General features: G+C 55.8%; 5 protein-coding genes across 5 annotated transcripts; 2 read left to right on the forward strand and 3 right to left on the reverse strand.

Moving 5' to 3' along the window:
• Positions 1-1,425: 1,425 nt before the first annotated feature.
• On the forward strand, positions 1,426-2,064 carry PG998_006656 (uncharacterized protein; the record flags this gene model as incomplete). Its single annotated transcript, XM_066873472.1, has 1 exon — positions 1,426-2,064. One exon carries the CDS (start codon positions 1,426-1,428, stop codon positions 2,062-2,064), a length of 639 nt encoding a protein of 212 aa, XP_066729417.1.
• A 1,088-nt stretch (positions 2,065-3,152) lies between these two features.
• PG998_006657 (uncharacterized protein) lies at positions 3,153-5,416 on the reverse strand (the record flags this gene model as incomplete). Its single annotated transcript, XM_066873473.1, has 2 exons — positions 3,153-5,108; positions 5,207-5,416. The coding sequence occupies 2 exons, from the start codon at positions 5,414-5,416 to the stop codon at positions 3,153-3,155; spliced, it is 2,166 nt and encodes a 721-aa protein (XP_066729418.1).
• A 1,056-nt stretch (positions 5,417-6,472) lies between these two features.
• Positions 6,473-7,484, reverse strand: PG998_006658 (uncharacterized protein; the record flags this gene model as incomplete). Its single annotated transcript, XM_066873474.1, has 2 exons — positions 6,473-6,490; positions 6,651-7,484. The coding sequence occupies 2 exons, from the start codon at positions 7,482-7,484 to the stop codon at positions 6,473-6,475; spliced, it is 852 nt and encodes a 283-aa protein (XP_066729419.1).
• Positions 7,485-10,246: 2,762 nt separating this feature from the next.
• On the reverse strand, positions 10,247-10,624 carry PG998_006659 (uncharacterized protein; the record flags this gene model as incomplete). The annotated part of the gene is made up of 2 exons (XM_066873475.1): positions 10,247-10,338; positions 10,435-10,624. 2 exons carry the CDS (start codon positions 10,622-10,624, stop codon positions 10,247-10,249), a joined length of 282 nt encoding a protein of 93 aa, XP_066729420.1.
• Positions 10,625-12,140: 1,516 nt separating this feature from the next.
• Positions 12,141-16,141, forward strand: PG998_006660 (leptomycin B resistance protein pmd1; the record flags this gene model as incomplete). The annotated part of the gene is made up of 3 exons (XM_066873476.1): positions 12,141-12,314; positions 12,396-13,497; positions 13,572-16,141. The coding sequence occupies 3 exons, from the start codon at positions 12,141-12,143 to the stop codon at positions 16,139-16,141; spliced, it is 3,846 nt and encodes a 1,281-aa protein (XP_066729421.1).
• Between the last annotated feature and the right edge of the window lie 298 nt (positions 16,142-16,439).

Raw genomic sequence — 16,439 nt, forward strand, 5'->3', positions numbered from 1 at the left:
AGGGGTCCTCCTGCGGCTGCAGAATGCCCCGGAAGAAGAAATACCGAGTTTGGTTACGCTAGTTAAATCTGACAAGGTGCTTCCTGAGGTAGACAGCCGCCGGAACGAAATCGACCTACTACGACGCCGGCTCTACCACAACGAATCCATCATATCGGCTCTTTCGAAATCACAATACAAGGAGGAAGTGCTGGCCAGGCTGGATGCTGGCCAGGCTGTCGATGCGATATCGCAGTGGCTAGAACATGCAGTGCCCCCAGAGGAAGGTGCTACATCCGACGTTGTCAATACCGGGGTCCCACTCCCCGAACAACGAGCTCCGCAGAATTCAGGTACAGTTCTTCCCTCTGTTTCTGAATGGTTCCCCGACAAGGTGACAGGATCAAGCGGCGATGAAAAGTCGGATCAGCAAAACTTAGCCTCACCTGGCAATAAGAAGCAGAGCCAATCGACCAGGACCGACTTTCCTCCGAAGGTATTGATGTGGACTGCGACTATGGCATCGTACTTCAGAGTCAGCCCTCAGATACTCTCCCAGCAAATTCTTAGCGGGCCGGCAGATCAGAACTTCATGGATCACATGTCTACTCCTCTGCAAATGTCCGATATGACCCCTAGGACGTGGACCAGCGTAACGCAAGACATGAATCTAGTACAGCACTTGCTTGCCCTGTACTTCTGCTGGGAGTATCCGATATTTGCTACAATACACAAAGAGTACTTCCTTGCCGACTTCCTGAGCGGAAGGCAGGAATACTGCTCTGCCGGGCTGGTTAATGCGATACTTGCCCTCGGGTGCCTGTTTTCCTCCGAGGCTGGGAGCGACCGCAATCCAGATGATTTTCGTATTTTAAGCGACCATTTTTTCAAAGAATCACTTCGACTCGCCGCCCAGGCCAGCACTCAATACAGCCTAGTCAACATACAAGCATTGGGGATTTTGTCGCTGCGGGAGCTGAGGTGTGGTAGGAACACAGAAAGCCGGTATTACGCCGGACAGAGTATACGGTTGGCTGTCGAAATGGGCTTGAACAAGGTCGGTCACGGCGGCGAGGATGGGCACGTGGCTGTATCAACCACCACATTCTGGGGGCATTGGCCCTGGACGATACATGGGCATTGGTGATGGACTTGTTGCCACTGACCTCACGTGCACCTCTGCTCCCTCCCAGACCGCGCATGCATCTCGATATTGAGGCGTCACCGTGGGCCCCGTATCCAACCGAAGGTAAGCCAGACGATAAATTTTGAGGCTTGCTATGCGCGTACTACTAACCCGTCTGAGCAGATGCCAATCCTATGCAACATCGCTTTGAGCAGATTTCCAACACACAGTCTGTGTTTAGGTCCTTTTGCGATATTAGCCAGCTGGCTCATAATGCCGCGTACCTTACACGAACGTCAAATCATCCCGTCAGAAGCTACATGCTCCTGTACACGTATAACCAGTATCTTGCCTGGTATGGCAATATCCCAGAAGCACTCCGGCTGGGGACCAATTTCACACCATCGGTCTTCCTTGTCCACATATATTATCACTGTGCCCTTCTGCTTCTGTTCCGTCCATTCATTCGATTGCGCATCGATGGATCATCTGTCATACCGCGAGATGTCTGCACCGAGGCCACGGACGCCGTTAGGAGACTGACACACTCGTATGCCCAGCTCTACGGTCTTCAGCGATCGCCGTCGTTCTTGCCCTATTTCACTCTGATATCTGCTACCACGCATCTGACGATTGCCACCATCGAGGGAGATGAAAGCTTGGCCACGACTGCTACTGCACCGTCACCCATGCTCATTGATGACGTCCAGCACGAGATCATGACCGTCCCGCTCAACCTCCAAGAACTGGCCCGCACTGTCGCCAGGCAGGCTGCTCAAGGCAAGATATTGCGGTCCGAACTCGCCCCGGATGTCACCGACGCCCTCTGCCAGGGCATTAGCGACCTGACGGATATGATGCAGTATAACCGCTCCGCCAAAGAAGCACTGGGAATGCTCCAGCATCTCTATGCGTTATGGACCGACGGCGGCGGCCCCACGGAAGCGCAGCAGGAGTAATCCCAGAGCCTTCTATCCTTCTCGTTTCACGTGTAGCGGAAGTTCAATGTCGCTTCTGGGATATCATTGCGAGAGGCTAATTTTATCATGTTTTAAGAGACAAGTGAAGAGGCTTTAGGCGTCTGCGGCATCGAGATACTCTAATTACCCTAGGTTCGAGGATACATATACGTCTCTATCGTTTCCGCCCCGCGTAGTTGAAACACGCCATTTTTGTGGTGAGGTCCGCTCAAGTTTTCCCTCGGATCGTACTCGACCCTCTCAGCATTTTCCTGGAGACGTCCGTTCTCGCCTTCGAAGGGTTTGAACCCGCTCCATTCGCGGAAGAGTCATTCATGTTCAACTTTATTCTTGTCTCTCATTTTCGTCTTGTTTATCTAGTTGAGCTTGGCTTCTACTGGCGTCTGGCAAGTGCGCAAGCTAATATTGGGATCGTGTATAGAGCTGGGCGAAGTGTATGTTGCTTGAGGGGACGCGGAAGGCTTTCACGCGACGGAATGGCACCGGCTCGGGGCTGGAAATGCAGGTGAGCTTCCTACTTAAAGGACGAGATCCTGTTACATGCCCGAGAGTGTGGCATGTTTTCACATTTGCTTGCTTCTGTTGTTTCCTCCCTTACCTTGCCCCAAACAAACAGAGTATTTTGCCGGGATAGGGTTGGTTGGGTGCGTATGTGGATCATCCGGATTGAACAAACACCCGAGGAATGACTCTAGTAACGGGATTGCAGAGGTACGGTGCCATCACAGCAGGGCGACGTCTGGTCTGGAGAATTTCATTGGGACTGGTGAGTTGTTTGCAATACATAGCCCAATAATTTTCTAAACAGCATTCCAGTCGACTGGGAACGCGACGGGCGCGATGGCAGAGTGGTCTAATGCGATAGACTTGAATGAGTTACCTTGTTCCACAATATCTATTTCCTTCGGGAGCGCAGGTTCGAACCCTGCTCGCGTCGTTCCTTTTGCTTTTTTTATTCTCAGTTTTATCTCGCTCTCTTCGTTCCTAATGCCATTAATTATTCTTCGTCGCGATGATGCATCGTTTTGCGAGCCTTTTCCACCCCATTTTACCTTGGTTCCTTCCATTTACGTGTTTGTCCTACGATATCGACAACAACTCTCCCCGCATAAGCACTTCTTGTCCAGCCCCTTCCAATACTTGTCTAGATAGTCCACCGTGACCTCAGATCCTGCCTCGATGCCCTTGCTGACCAGAATGAGGCGCTGCGTGTTCATCCAGGTGAAGCGCTGGTACTGCGCGTTGGCCTTGCAGCTGTGGTTCACGAAGCGCGTGAAGTTGCCCTGGCGGCCCTGCCAGATCTGATATTTCACTGTCGCCTCGGTGTGATGGCCGTTATGACCAGTCCCGCCAATGTGGCCACTGCCACCGCCGCTACCTCCACCACCGCCCGCGCCGCCGACGCTGGTGCTCCGGCTGCTCTCCATGACGTCGACGTCCTGGTAGCCGCGCGTCACGAGCCCGACGAACTCGCCGATGGGCGCGCCGCGCTCGAACGCGCACAGGGCCAGCAGGCCGTTGTTGCGGCCGTCCGGGGTGCGGAAGACGAGGACGGGGCTGGGGTTGGTCTTGGCACCGCCGAACAGGGTCGGGAAGCAGTAGCAGGCGTTGCGGTTCGGGTCGTCCGACTGCTCCTTGGCGCACGTCTCGCAGCGGCTGGGCGGCAGCGCGTCGTCCCCCTGCTGTTCCGCCGCCGCCAGCGCGCCGCCGTTATTGCTGCTGCCGCCGCCGGACTGCGGCGACGGCGGCGTCCAGCGCGGGTCGTCGCAGCCCCACGCCGCGTGGTCGATGACGCACTCGTCGAGCTGCCGGAACGAGAAGTCCGGGTCCCAGCGCAGGTACGTGTGGCGCAGCGGCACGGGCGCCGAGCCGTCGAGGGACACGACCCAGTCGTGCGGGTGGCCGTCGTAGACGCGGTCGGGCGACTCGCCGACGACGGCGAGCAGCTGGCGCCAGTGCGGGTGCAGGGTGTCGGCGGCGACCTCGAGGGCGGGCCGCAGGCTGCGCAGGCGGCCGAGGCTGTCCGGGTCGAAGCCGATGCGGTACTTGCAGAAGCGGTAGATGCCCATGCCCGAGAAGATGAGCGTCGTCCAGCCGCCGGCGTCCTTGATCTCCTTGTAGCCCCGCCAGATGTACATCTTGTTGCGCAGCTCCTTCTCCGACCACCCGAAGTCGGCGCACGCCTGCACCAGCGCCGCCTTGTTGTGCTTGGTCCGCGTCATGGTTGGCTGCGCTGCCGCGCAGCTGTCCACGTACTCCTCGAAGTGCTCGACCCAGCGCGCCTGCACGATGACCTCGAGCGACCGGCACGCCCGGCTCGCCTGCGTCACCTGCCGGCAGAACGCGTTGCTCTGGCTGAAGGAGCCATCGGGGCGGCTCGCCGTCGTTCGGTCCACATCGCCACCACCACCACCACCACGTGACCCGCCCTGGGGCAAGCTGGGCGTGACGGTCAGTTGATTGCCGCCGCCGCCGTGGCCCTGCCCGTCCTGGCCCTCGACCTGCCAGGGGCCTTGAAGATGCCGCGGGCTCAGGTCGATGTCCCCGTGGATCTGCTCCCAGATGCCGCCGATGAGCTTGTCCAGGGTCGAGGGCTTCAGGAAGTGCCCGACCGGCTTGAGCTTGCGGCGCTTGGGGAACTTGTCGTCGCTGTGCATCTGCCGCTGGCTGTTGGCCTCGGCCTCGACGGCGCCCGCGTTGACCTTGGCGGGCCGCAGCCCGCTCAGGTCCTTGCGCTGGTTGGTTTCGGGTGAGGGCGGCTCGGGGGTCGCGTTGCGTGAGTTGCCTGCCGTTGACAACTCCCCGTCAGGAACCACGGCGACGGCGGCGGTAACATGCTCCGGGTCTGCTGCCACCGGAGTCGAGACATCTGATGAATGGCGAGTGTCTGCGCGTGATGGCTGTGTAATGACCTCCGGTTTTGTCGAGGTTGGCGAGGCTGGATTGCTCGGCTGCACGCCCGGGGTGAAGGCGTTCACGGGCGAGGGCGGAATGCTCGCGATGCCCGAAAGATCGACGAAGTGCTGTGCAGGTGTGAGTAGAAAAGGTCCGGTCCGTCCAAAAGTGTACCGCGTCAATTGGGACTTGGGTGGTGTACACAGATGGATGATACACAACATACCGAAACCACCATGCCCGGCGTTGATTGGCGGAGGACGTGTGTGGGACGTTCCTCGAGACATGCCTCGATGCGCAGGACGGGGTTCTGCAGGCTCTGGAGGACGGTCCAGTCAAAACTCGAGTTCCTCAGCTGCTCCACCAGCGACCGGCTGATGTGCTCCCGGAGCAGCTCCTCCTGCTGGCTGAGGTCGCTGTCGGCCGGAGACGCCATGGCTAAGAGGGGGGCGGGGCTTTTGGGGGGTCGATCGATACTGGTTCTAGTACAGGAGGGCGCATCCCGCCAGGAGGTAGGTGGTGGTGGTGGTGTGTGGGTGAGAAAGCAAAAAGGGCGGGCGGAGGTGACGAGTCGCTTGTTGGCTTTGCTGCCCGATGTTTTTCCCTGCGACCCCTGGGCATGGGCATGGCCCCGCCGGCAATTAGAATCCTGCCCGGGCAGAACGCGCCCGGGCCTTCGGGGTGCTAGAGCTAGACCCTGAAACGACTGCACACGCAAGTCATGACGACATGACTGCTTATCTTCTTTTCTTTTCCAGATATACATCATGTATAGATAGGCAATTTGCTCGCAATTGGTCAAATGGAACATCCAATCTTCTCCAAGGGTTTGCTTCGAGCTAGTAAAGCACATGTTGATAATGAGCAAGACGAAGAATGAGAACATATCGTAATGGAAAGGCCCGGTTCCCTTGGCCCATTCGCGTGAGGCAAGGTCAAAAAATGCCCTCTTGGGAAACGGTGATAGTAGCTCACTGCGATAGCCAGATATATCCGGTTTTCTAATTGGTACCTTTCTAGGGTCATTTAACAGCCTTACTTACGACTGTCGGCTTGCCACTTATATGTTATATACAAGATAGTTTTATATTAAAACTATTTAAATTTAAAGACTTATTATTATTAAGTTTCATTTCTATTAAATTATTCCTATATTAAATTGAAGGATAACAAAAAGAAATAGAATAGTAATAGACGAGAACCTATGTAACCATCTTAAAAATCCGCGGTCAGGTGCACGCCCATATGCAGTGGAAAAGATTTGCCAAACAAGAAAAAAAGCGTGCGCATAGTGGCTGAAGATCCCAACGGTGCCAATCTCCAATCACCCAAGAAGCCCAAAGGCCTACAACACCACTGATTGGAATACTCGTTGTCCTTAACAGACCGGATGATCGTGGCCAGAAAATTGAAAAGATAGGAAGCCGGGAGTGAACCGCTATTGCAGAAGCAGCAATCGCCGAGGAGGCGGAAACGGTTGCACTGTGGCCTCCTAGAATTTGCTCGCTATCTTTAATGATAGGTTTCAGATAGATAAAAATAAGGAAGGAACCACCCAAGGGCAAGAAAGTCATGCTCGAAAGTTCGAATAATAGTAGTCGATAAAACCTAGTGGTGCAAATACGAAGCACTCGATTCCAGGTCTTAAGGCATAATAGGAACTTGCGTACCATAGCCTTGAAGTCAGCCAGCATCAGGATTAGGGTGGTGGCCGGACCATAGCCTCGCCGTGAAACATCTAGAGCATATAATGGCTCGCCCACGATAAGCTCGCGACTCAGGCTTACGAAAAGAACGTCACTGCGTCGCCGGTGGTACCGGACGAAAGGCATATTGTTCTGTGGCCGGATACTATTGGTCCCGAGAAGACCCTCCGGTTGCTGAGAAAGATCGACGATACCCCAGGCCAACCAGAACGGGCGGAGTAGTACGGGTAAGGATGACGGTACTTCTTCGATTGAGACTCTAACATGGTAGTATTCGTCTTTTTCCACATCCACAAGTCCAAAAACGAGGGTTCCGATCCTATACGTTGGGGAAAGCCGGTCCATCGGAATCAGGTCGAACATGGTGGCGATGAGTTGTTTCTGTGGATGCTCAGGTCTTTTGACGTCAAATACGCGGAAACCTGGACTCAAGTTCCGCACCCAGACCTCTTGTGGTGCGTGTGGACATAATACCCGGATTTTTCGGTTCAGCCCTGGCATGCTTGCATCCGGCACCTCTGTTCGTGTCTGAATAAAAGTGTGGCTCTCGGTAACGATTTCGAGCCGCCTTCGTCGCCACTGGTACCACCGACAGTGGTCGACAAGCATCGGGGCCATTCCCGTCACGCCGTACGCCCCAGAGGGAAGACGTTGGAGTGCCAGAGATACCAGCAGATGTGGGTGGCCTTCGGGGTAACACGGCAAAACGATTCGTGGGTGCTCGTCCTCTGATGCCGGTAGGAGGAGAGATATGCCAACCGTGGTGAGCGAGTACTCGAACGGGACCTTGCGGAACATGACATTCTGGTATCCATCGAAGCAGCCGGGATGCCACGCTAAGCACTCTCGGGGAAAACCTTTGGCACGTGGGTGGTACCAGGGATGATCCACGCCAAGCAACAACTTCAAGGCCGACATCCAAATTCCAGAATGCTTTTCTATGCACAGTTTCAGCCCATCGGCGGCAGGAGAGTCCCAGACAAGTATTGTTGGGTCAAATCGGCGCCGTATAATCTCCTCTTGAAGCCGGACAAACGCCTTGCGACCTTCGCCGTAGATTAAGGGAAGGTGAACGTCGAAGAGCCCAAATAAACAGTAGGCGCCATCTTCGCTCCTCGTGGTCACCCTCTTGGCCGCCCAAGACATTTTCTGCGCAATAGGGGTCGCACTCAGCTCCCTTCTCAAGTCCCGTGCTGGATTGTGTTGCAAGTAACTTCTCCCGATTCCGGTCAGCGTAGATATCTGGGCTGCGAGCTGGCTGCGTTTGTTGATAGAAGACCAGTCCGAGGCCAAGAATTGCACTTCAGAAGGTGCCAAAAGCTCTTGCAGCGTCCAGCCACGGCTAAACCATAGACTAGATGTGAAGCCAAAGGGGGATCGCCGGTCGTCGGCCAGGGATCTGGATCCACGTCATCGAGGTAGGCGAAACAAATGGCGGCGTTCTCATACCAGCTAAACATGGAGTTTATGGCCTCGGACAGCTCGGCGCTGTTGGTCTTATCGATACAGCACGTATCGACCCATGCATAGTTCAGTTCCTGGTCTAAGGCACGGCGGCAGGTCTGTTGGATTTTGTAGAGCCCCACCTTCGCAGTACCGGCATTGTATTCCTGGAGTGTTACTTCATCGCGGCCCCATCGGTGTGAAAGGATGGCATAAGGCGGTACCGCATTGTTTGAGGGGCTCCCTATAAATTCTTCGATTTCCCCTGTTCTTGCATTGAGCAAACGCATCTTGGGGGAGGCGTTGAGTCAAATGTGTTTGTCCTAAAGAATTGAATATAGAGCTTGTTCGTTTGGTAGCTTCTGTCCCCTTGCGGATCCTGGCATAGAAAATATGCCACAATCACACATAAAAAAGGACCTGCTCGTTGGTGGTTTTATGGTTTTTCAGATCAACTTAGTAAGAGACGAGGAACAGAGAAAGAGAATGGAAAGGGTCAGGAATTGAGGAGGGCCAGTCCGTTTGGAAGATTGCTGACACACGTGACGTGGCTCCAACCACTGACAGGGGTTTCCGGACGCCCGAATTAAATTGAGAAGGGGGTAAACCCGGGAGGCGCGACAGCGTGTTCCCGCCTACTGGCTTAAGCATTCGCCACAAGAAGGCAGTGTCCAATCCAACACCAGCAGTTGGCCACTCGTCATTTGATAGATCATCTAGACCACAAGCGCTTCCGCATTCGCTTTTTTGGCTGTCAAGAAGTGTTCCGAGGCCGGCCTGTCACCTCCCAGAGTACTTCGAGTACTCCCTCACCAGAAACTTCATGCTCATGTCCATTATTACATCCGTTACCTCTTACTTCTCCATCATGGTGTTTCTTCCCCCATGATTCTCGTGAGTTCGCGTTATGGCGTGGACGACTCCTAGCCAAAACATGGTGCCGGCGGCCATTCCAGCTTCCGGGCGCCCGAATTGAGGATTGATGGGCCACCTATCGCCAAAGGCGTATTTCGCCGCCTAATGCCGTGCGAGGAGAGCTACCGCCATTGTAGCAGGGCCAGTGCGGCGACTATAGTGTCACAAGGTCACGTGCATCCAAGGAGTACAAAGCCTCTTTTCGGCTGCCGCACAGCCATAGCCAGAATAGCTCCAATCCACGCCTCTTTTCTCTCTTTATTTGAGTCCTTTAAGTAGTATATTACGAGTTATTTCGATTTAAGGCCGCGTCAGCTTCGCTCTTGATTGGGAGAGCTGGCACCAGCAATGATCGATGGTCTTGTCTGTCGTGCTGTGTGTTTTTACTATGTCAACCCAAGCCAACCCCAGTGTACAATGGCTACTTGGTTATATGCGTTGATTTAAAGAATCATAATTGTAAGGTTTCGTGTCTGTGTAAGGTTTCGTCTCTGTTGGGCTCATACTTTGACATTGAACCGAAGAGTAAGAAAAAAGAAGTCGACCCCAGTCACCCGCCATAGAATCAAGGAAGGACTTCATTATGTACGACATTTGAACAGTTTTGGTTTTCTAAGGGAGCACTACTGCATTCTCTTTTCTTTTGCTCTTCGGTTCAATTAAGGTATGATCCCAACAGAAACGAGCACGACTGCATGAAAAGAGTAATCCTTCTTTGCTTTTCTATTCAATGCCAAGGCGTCAACCCAACAGAAACGAAACCATATACTGAAAAGATAATGTTTTAAAAATATCAACTTCTATAGCGCAGCCGCACTGGTATGAATGGCAGCTGGACTCAGAAACTTGGCCTAGTTTTGCGCCCTGAAGGTGGCCATTCCTGGACTTAAACGGGGGAGGCATCGGCGTGCGCAACTACGAGAGTGGCGAAGATGATGGTGAGTTGCACGTCGATACCAGCAACTGATCCAAAAGACCTAGTCTTTGATCGGTTCTGTGTGAACATCGGCCGTAGTCAAAGAAGGTCTGGGGTTCAGTTCTCAGCTCGGAAGTCACAACTACGAGTGTCACAATTCTTTCATTGGCATTCGGTCCAAGCTATGCAGTTCCAGGGTGCACATAGTTCCATTATTAGCTTATCCTACGGCCCAATATAACTTCAATATCCAAAAACGGCTGTCCAAGCTCCATTAATATCCTTTCTATTTCTCGCGGCAGAACTCGCGGCCACGCTCCGTGCGGTTAGGATCGCAGACCAGGTTCTGCTGAGCGACGCAAGTCAAGCGGTCACCGCCTGTTGGGTATCACCATGTCAGTGTTTTCCGGCCATCGAGAGAAAGACGATAGTGAGCTACTTACAGTTGGCGCTGCCCGAGGGGGACGCACTTGCCCTGCTGGCCGTTCACGTTGCAGAAGTCTTGCTTCAGGCTGGTGTTGGCGACGCAGCAGGCGCCCGAGGGCACGGGGCGGTTGGCGTTGGACTGGCGGCGGGCGAGGTTGGCGGCCTGGTCCTCCATGAGGGTGGTGGCGCTGGCGAAGCCGGCCAGGGCGACGATGACGGTGGTGAGGGAGAACTGCATTTTGGCGTTGGTTGGTTTGGTTGGTTTCTTGGAGAAGATTAAAGAAGTTGTTGATTGGTTCGTATTAGGAATGGAAAGAGGCCGGCCCTGGAAAGATCAAACTTATGTCGAATAAGTTGGTTGGAGAGAATGGGATGCTTCTTTCCAAATCCGAGGATACTGGAGGCGGCCGGCTTGGGTCTTTATACCGATATCTCGAGTGCATCGTAGCGCCCGGGTATCGCGGCCAAGCTCGGCTGCCCTTGCTGTTACATGGGGTCAATAACGCGGTGGGTGTCCAGCAAGGCCGCCAGACAGCCGGAATTGGCAAGGGAACCCGCGAACCAAGCGCTTTGATTGGCGGCTTGTCCTCCTGTCAGTGTCGCTTGCCGTCGCCAAGGGATGCCATGGCAGGCGAAAGATCGGATCGAGGTTGAAATTGGGTAGGATTAGCCCCTAAGCTAAGATTTGAGACGGGTTTCATTCAGGGGCCAGCCCACTGGAACTTTCCAGCGCGCTGGGTCTGTCTCGCCCGCCAAGCACCGACTGCGACGTTTCTTTCCTATCCTCTTCATTGGTCATTTATCCTCATTGGTTCTTGTTTTAATGTAGCAGTCAAGCAATTTGCACAGGTTGCTGGTCTGGCTAATCCAATCTCTCCGCACATAACACGGCACCTGCACAGCCACGACATATCTGGGTAGACGGAGATACGAATGGCAGGTCCACCTTCACCGTATCTTCCCCATAACTTACTGCCGCTTATGCATATCTCAGAATCTCCAGTGTCTCCATGGGCGTGATGGAACTTTGATGCAATCCCTTGTCGCCCACGAGATGAAGGCGGTTTAGCTTGCGAGCTGGCCTTCAGCAGGCCCACTTGGGGCGCGACCGTTAAAGAAGCATATTAACCCTGTCAAGTTTCAGCTCGCGGTGCTGCAACCAGCTAAATTGTCTTCAGCTGCTTCTTCTCAACACTCAATACTCCGTACCTGCTTCATCATGTACTCGCATTTGCCGCTCGTGGTAAGCCATCGGGTCACCAGACCGACACGGTGCTAATGCAGGTGCGCGCTGGTGTCGCTACTGGCGTTAGTGCTGGTGGCCTGGCCATTGACGCCAGATTCTGTTGCGGCTTAATCGGGGGCGTTTTCACGGTGGCTGTCAAAGAACAATGCCTGCCCAAAAGGTTGGACTTCCAAATGGGAATCATGATTGGATGTGAGGGGGACGAACACCCATCTTGGCATATGCAAATATTGACGAGCACTGCAGCGATGTTCAATCCGGCGAGACTAATTGAGAAGGTCGCACTTGAAAGTACCAAAGTACCCGAGCAGCCATTCACGGCCTGACTCACGGTAAAAAGACCAATAAGGACGCTGAACTGGATGGGAAACACAATGCTTGCTTTGGCATTTCCCTTTCGCCTCAACGACAGGTCATTACACTTGGATAAACAGAACTTTCTGTTTCTCACATCGTGTTCTTTCGTGACATTCCTGCGTGACTGGGTGTTGTTTAAGCAAAGCTGAAGATGGGGCCAGACAGCAGCGTCAAGGACATCCTGGACCGCCAAGTCCACGGTCTCGCGCCGGACCCTTCTAACAAGAAGAGCCTTTACAGCTATTCGACGCCGAGGGACAAGATCATACTCTTGCTCAGCTTCATCTGCGCCATACTCGGGGGCGTTCTCAACCCGCTCATTTCGGTATAGTGACAATGTTTTTCTTAACAGGTCAATGACTGCGGTGGGCCGGGTCCTTCAATTGACCACCAACGCATTGCGCAGGTCATCTACGGTCAAACCGTGGGCGTCTTCGGCGACCACAGCACGTCCACGACCCCCACCGAAGAAGCGCGGCGGGAGCTCGTCAGATACACGTTGTACTGGATTTACCTGGCCGTCGCCATCTTCGTTTTGATCTACATCGCGACGGTGGGCTTTTACTATGTCGGGGAGCGCATCGCCCGCGCTCTGCGCAATGCCTATCTCAAGTCCATCATCCGGCAAAACATGGCCTTTTTCGACACGCACGAGCCCGGCGAAGTCGCAAAGCGCATCATGTCCGACATGACGCACGTGCAGGAAGGCATCACCAGCAAGCTGGCTATCGCTGTCACGGCAATGGCCACGTTCTGTTCCGCTTTCATCGTGGCCATAGTCGTGAATTGGAAGACGGCCCTCGTGCTAAGCCCAACCTACGTCCTCATGGCTCTATTCGGGTCGCTCAGTGGCGCCCGCGTGGTCAAGTACCACAAGCAGGAAAGGGTGGCCAGCGAGAAAGCCTCAAGTCTGGCGCAGGAGGCCATCTCGTCGGTGCGCCAGGTATACGCGCTTGGGATCCAGCACGCTCTCGCCAAGCGCTACGACGCTTTCTTGATAGAGGCAGGTCGCCCCCACCGAAGAGCGCTCTATGTCCTCGGCCTGTTCACGGCGTGGTGCCAGTTCCTCCCGCCTACCATCCACGCCCTGACCTTCTGGGCCGGCTCTCAGTTCTTGTTGCAAGGAACCGCGTCCGTCGCCCAAATTACCACCATTGCCATCGTGGCCGTGATTGGCGCGTTTGCCATCGTGCGGATCGCGCCTGCTGCCCAGGCCCTTGCTGCCACTGTGTCGAGCGCTAGCGTCATTTTCAAGGAGATGTCGCGACGCTCTCCCCAGGACCCCTTTGATCCCTCGGGTGCCGTGATCGAAGATGTTGCAGGAAACATCGAGCTTCGTGGGGTCAGTTTGGTTTACCCGAAGCGCCCAGATGCCCGGGTTTTGAATGATGTTTCCTTCAGCTGCCCTGCCATGAAGACGACTGCAATCGTGGGAACCTCGGGAAGCGGGAAAAGTAGCATCGTCAACCTCTTGGAAAGATTTTATGAGCCTACTGGTGGCGAGATATGTAAGAATTCCATCCTGTTATGAACACAATCGCTTGAGAAGCCTCGATGCTCATTCATAGTTGCTATCTGGAAGACATGGACGGCGTCGACATCCAGTCGCTAAATTTGCGATGGCTGCGCGGACAGATTGGGCTTGTCCGGCAACAGCCAGTTTTGTTTGACACCACGGTACACGAAAACATCCGCTATGGCGCGGCCGCTCATGCCTCTGATGGGCCACAGGCCTCAGGAGACGCGCTCGAGGAGCAGATCATCGCGGCAGCCAAGATGGCAAACGCCCATGAATTCATCATGGCGTTGCCCGACGGCTACCAAACGAGGGTTGGCGAGAACGCCACCCAGATCTCGGGGGGCCAGAAACAGCGAATCGCCATCGCGCGAGCCCTGATGCGAGATCCCAAGATCCTGCTGCTCGACGAAGCTACCTCGGCCCTAGATGCAATATCGGAGTCGGTTGTACAGGGGGCCCTGGAGAAAGCAGCCAAACACCGGACTACGATTGTTATTGCGCACCGGCTGAGCACTATCCATAATGCCGACAATATCGTCGTCATGTCGCACGGCTCGGTGGTCGAACAGGGGACCCACGGCGACCTGATCGCGCTGGATGGTCACTACGCCCGCCTGGTCAGCGCCCAGCAGATTGGAAGTCGCATTCAAGGCGACCAAGCTGAGAATGAAGATGAGTATGGAGATGATTTGTTGAACCATGCAATAGTCCCTGCCGATGTGGACGAGAACACACCCCTTCTAGGATCGCACAGTAGACACGCGACCAGCCACGAACATGAAGTGCCCCCTACAACTGCAGAAAAAGCCAAATCTTGGGGTTTGGGTAAGACCCTTGCTCTAATCATACGTATGAACAGCGGCGAGCGTTGGTACTTAGTGTTTGGTCTCCTATGCTCCATTTTTGCCGGCCTGTGTCTACCGGCGCAATCCATCATCTTCGCGAAGTCTCTCGAAGCCCTGTCTTTGCCGCCATCAGAGTACGACACGCTCCGAAGCCGGGTGAATCTGTTAGCAGGCATCTTCTGCGCACTAGCAATCGGGATCGCCATCTTCTACACCGGCCTAGGAATGGCCTTTGCCTACTCCACCGAGCGCCTAGCCCGCGTCGTCCGGGACGCCTGTTTCCGCGCCATCGTGGCGCAAGACGTCGAGTTCTTCGACGAGGCGGCCGTCTCGACCGGCTGGCTGCTGTCGGTGCTGACGACGAGCACGGACGCGCTGACGGGCCTGAGCGGGCCCATCCTCGGCGGCGTGCTGTCGTTCCTGAGCATCATCGCCGGGGGCGTCGTCCTGTCGCTGGCGCTGAGCTGGAAGCTGGCGCTGGTCTGCACCGCGACCATGCCGCTGGTGGTGGCGTGCGGCTGGGTGCGCCTGCAGATGCTGGCCGTGTTCGACGCGCAGACGCGGCGCAGCGGCGTCGCCGCCGCGTCCTTCGCCGCCGAGGTCGTGGGGGCGGCGGGCACGGTCGCGGGCCTGGGGCTCGAGGACGTGGTGCTGGCGCGCTACGACGGGTTTCTGGACAAGCAGGCCGAGCGGTCGCTGGGCTCCATCCTGCGCGCATCCGGCCTCTACGCCGCGTCGTCCTCCGTCGTCTACCTCGCCAGCGCGCTGGCGTTCTGGTACGGCGGCACCCTGCTGCTCGACGGCGAATACTCCCTCTTCCAGGTCTACATCTGCTACACGGCGCTGATCTCGGGCGCGCAGATCGCGGGGTCCATCTTCGCGTTTGCGCCCGACGCGAGCAAGGCTATCGCGGCCAGCCAGGAAATTGACGGCATTCTCCAGCGAAGACCTGGTGGTGGGCACGTACTTGCCGCATGTCATTCTGGTAACGGCAAGCAGAAGGCTTATTCCGCTGGAGGAGGGCGCGCTCGCAATGTCCATATACAGTTTCGAGATGTCACGTTCGCCTATCCCTCCAGGAAGACCCGTCCGGCTCTGCAGAACTTTAGCCTGGATGTTGGCGTTGGCCAGTTCGTTGCCCTGGTAGGCCCAAGCGGCTGTGGCAAGAGCACAGCCCTGTCGCTGATCGAACAATTCTATCGCCCCGACGCCGGCTCCATCCTCGTCGACGGCCAAGACCTCGCCTCGCTCGACCTAGCCGAGCACCGCCGCACCGTCTCGCTCGTCAGCCAAGACGCCATGCTATTCTCCGCGTCGATCCGGGAGAACATCGCCCTAGGCCTCGCGGGCGACGCCGACGCCGCCCCCGACGACGCCGCGATCTGGGCCGCGTGCCGCCAAGCCCACCTGGCCGACTTCGTCGCGTCGCTGCCCGAGGGGCTGGCGACGCGGGTCGGGCCCGGCGGCGGGATGCTGAGCGGCGGGCAGCGGCAGCGCGTCGCGATCGCGCGGGCGCTGCTGCGGGACCCCGCGGTCCTGCTGCTGGACGAGGCCACGTCGGCGCTCGACGCCGCGTCGGAGCGCGTCGTGCAGGCGGCGCTGGACGCGCTCGCGGCCGGGCGGCGCAGGACGACGGTCGCGGTGGCGCATCGGCTGAGCACCGTCCGGAGGGCCGACTTGATCTGCGTGCTGGACCGCGGGAGGATCGTGGAGGCGGGGTCGCACGAGGAGCTGGTCCGGGCGAGGGGGCGGTACTGGGGGCTGTTGGAGATGCAGGATTTGCAGTAATCAGGGCTTGGGCTCGGGCTCGTGATGCAAGAGTTATTGTCCTCTTCTTTTCATGTTTACAACGGGGCTGAAGCTGTTCAGCAAAAGAACATGCTGCGTAAGGAATTATCCTTCTAGATGCCAACAAAGCGATATCAAGTTCGTGTTTTACTGATCATTGAAACCCCCTGGCTAGAATACATGATGATCTTGCTGTGGATGCTCGGCGATTACCTTGATATCAGCTGTCATGGATTTTAGCGATGCCAATGCCTCTGAGATAAGTATGGCCAGATATGGAACCGAAAATGGCATAAGT

This window comes from Apiospora kogelbergensis (assembly GCF_038363985.1).
Source record: "Apiospora kogelbergensis strain CBS 113332 chromosome Unknown utg000005l_segment0_segment0, whole genome shotgun sequence".
Lineage (NCBI taxonomy): Eukaryota > Fungi > Ascomycota > Sordariomycetes > Amphisphaeriales > Apiosporaceae > Apiospora > Apiospora kogelbergensis.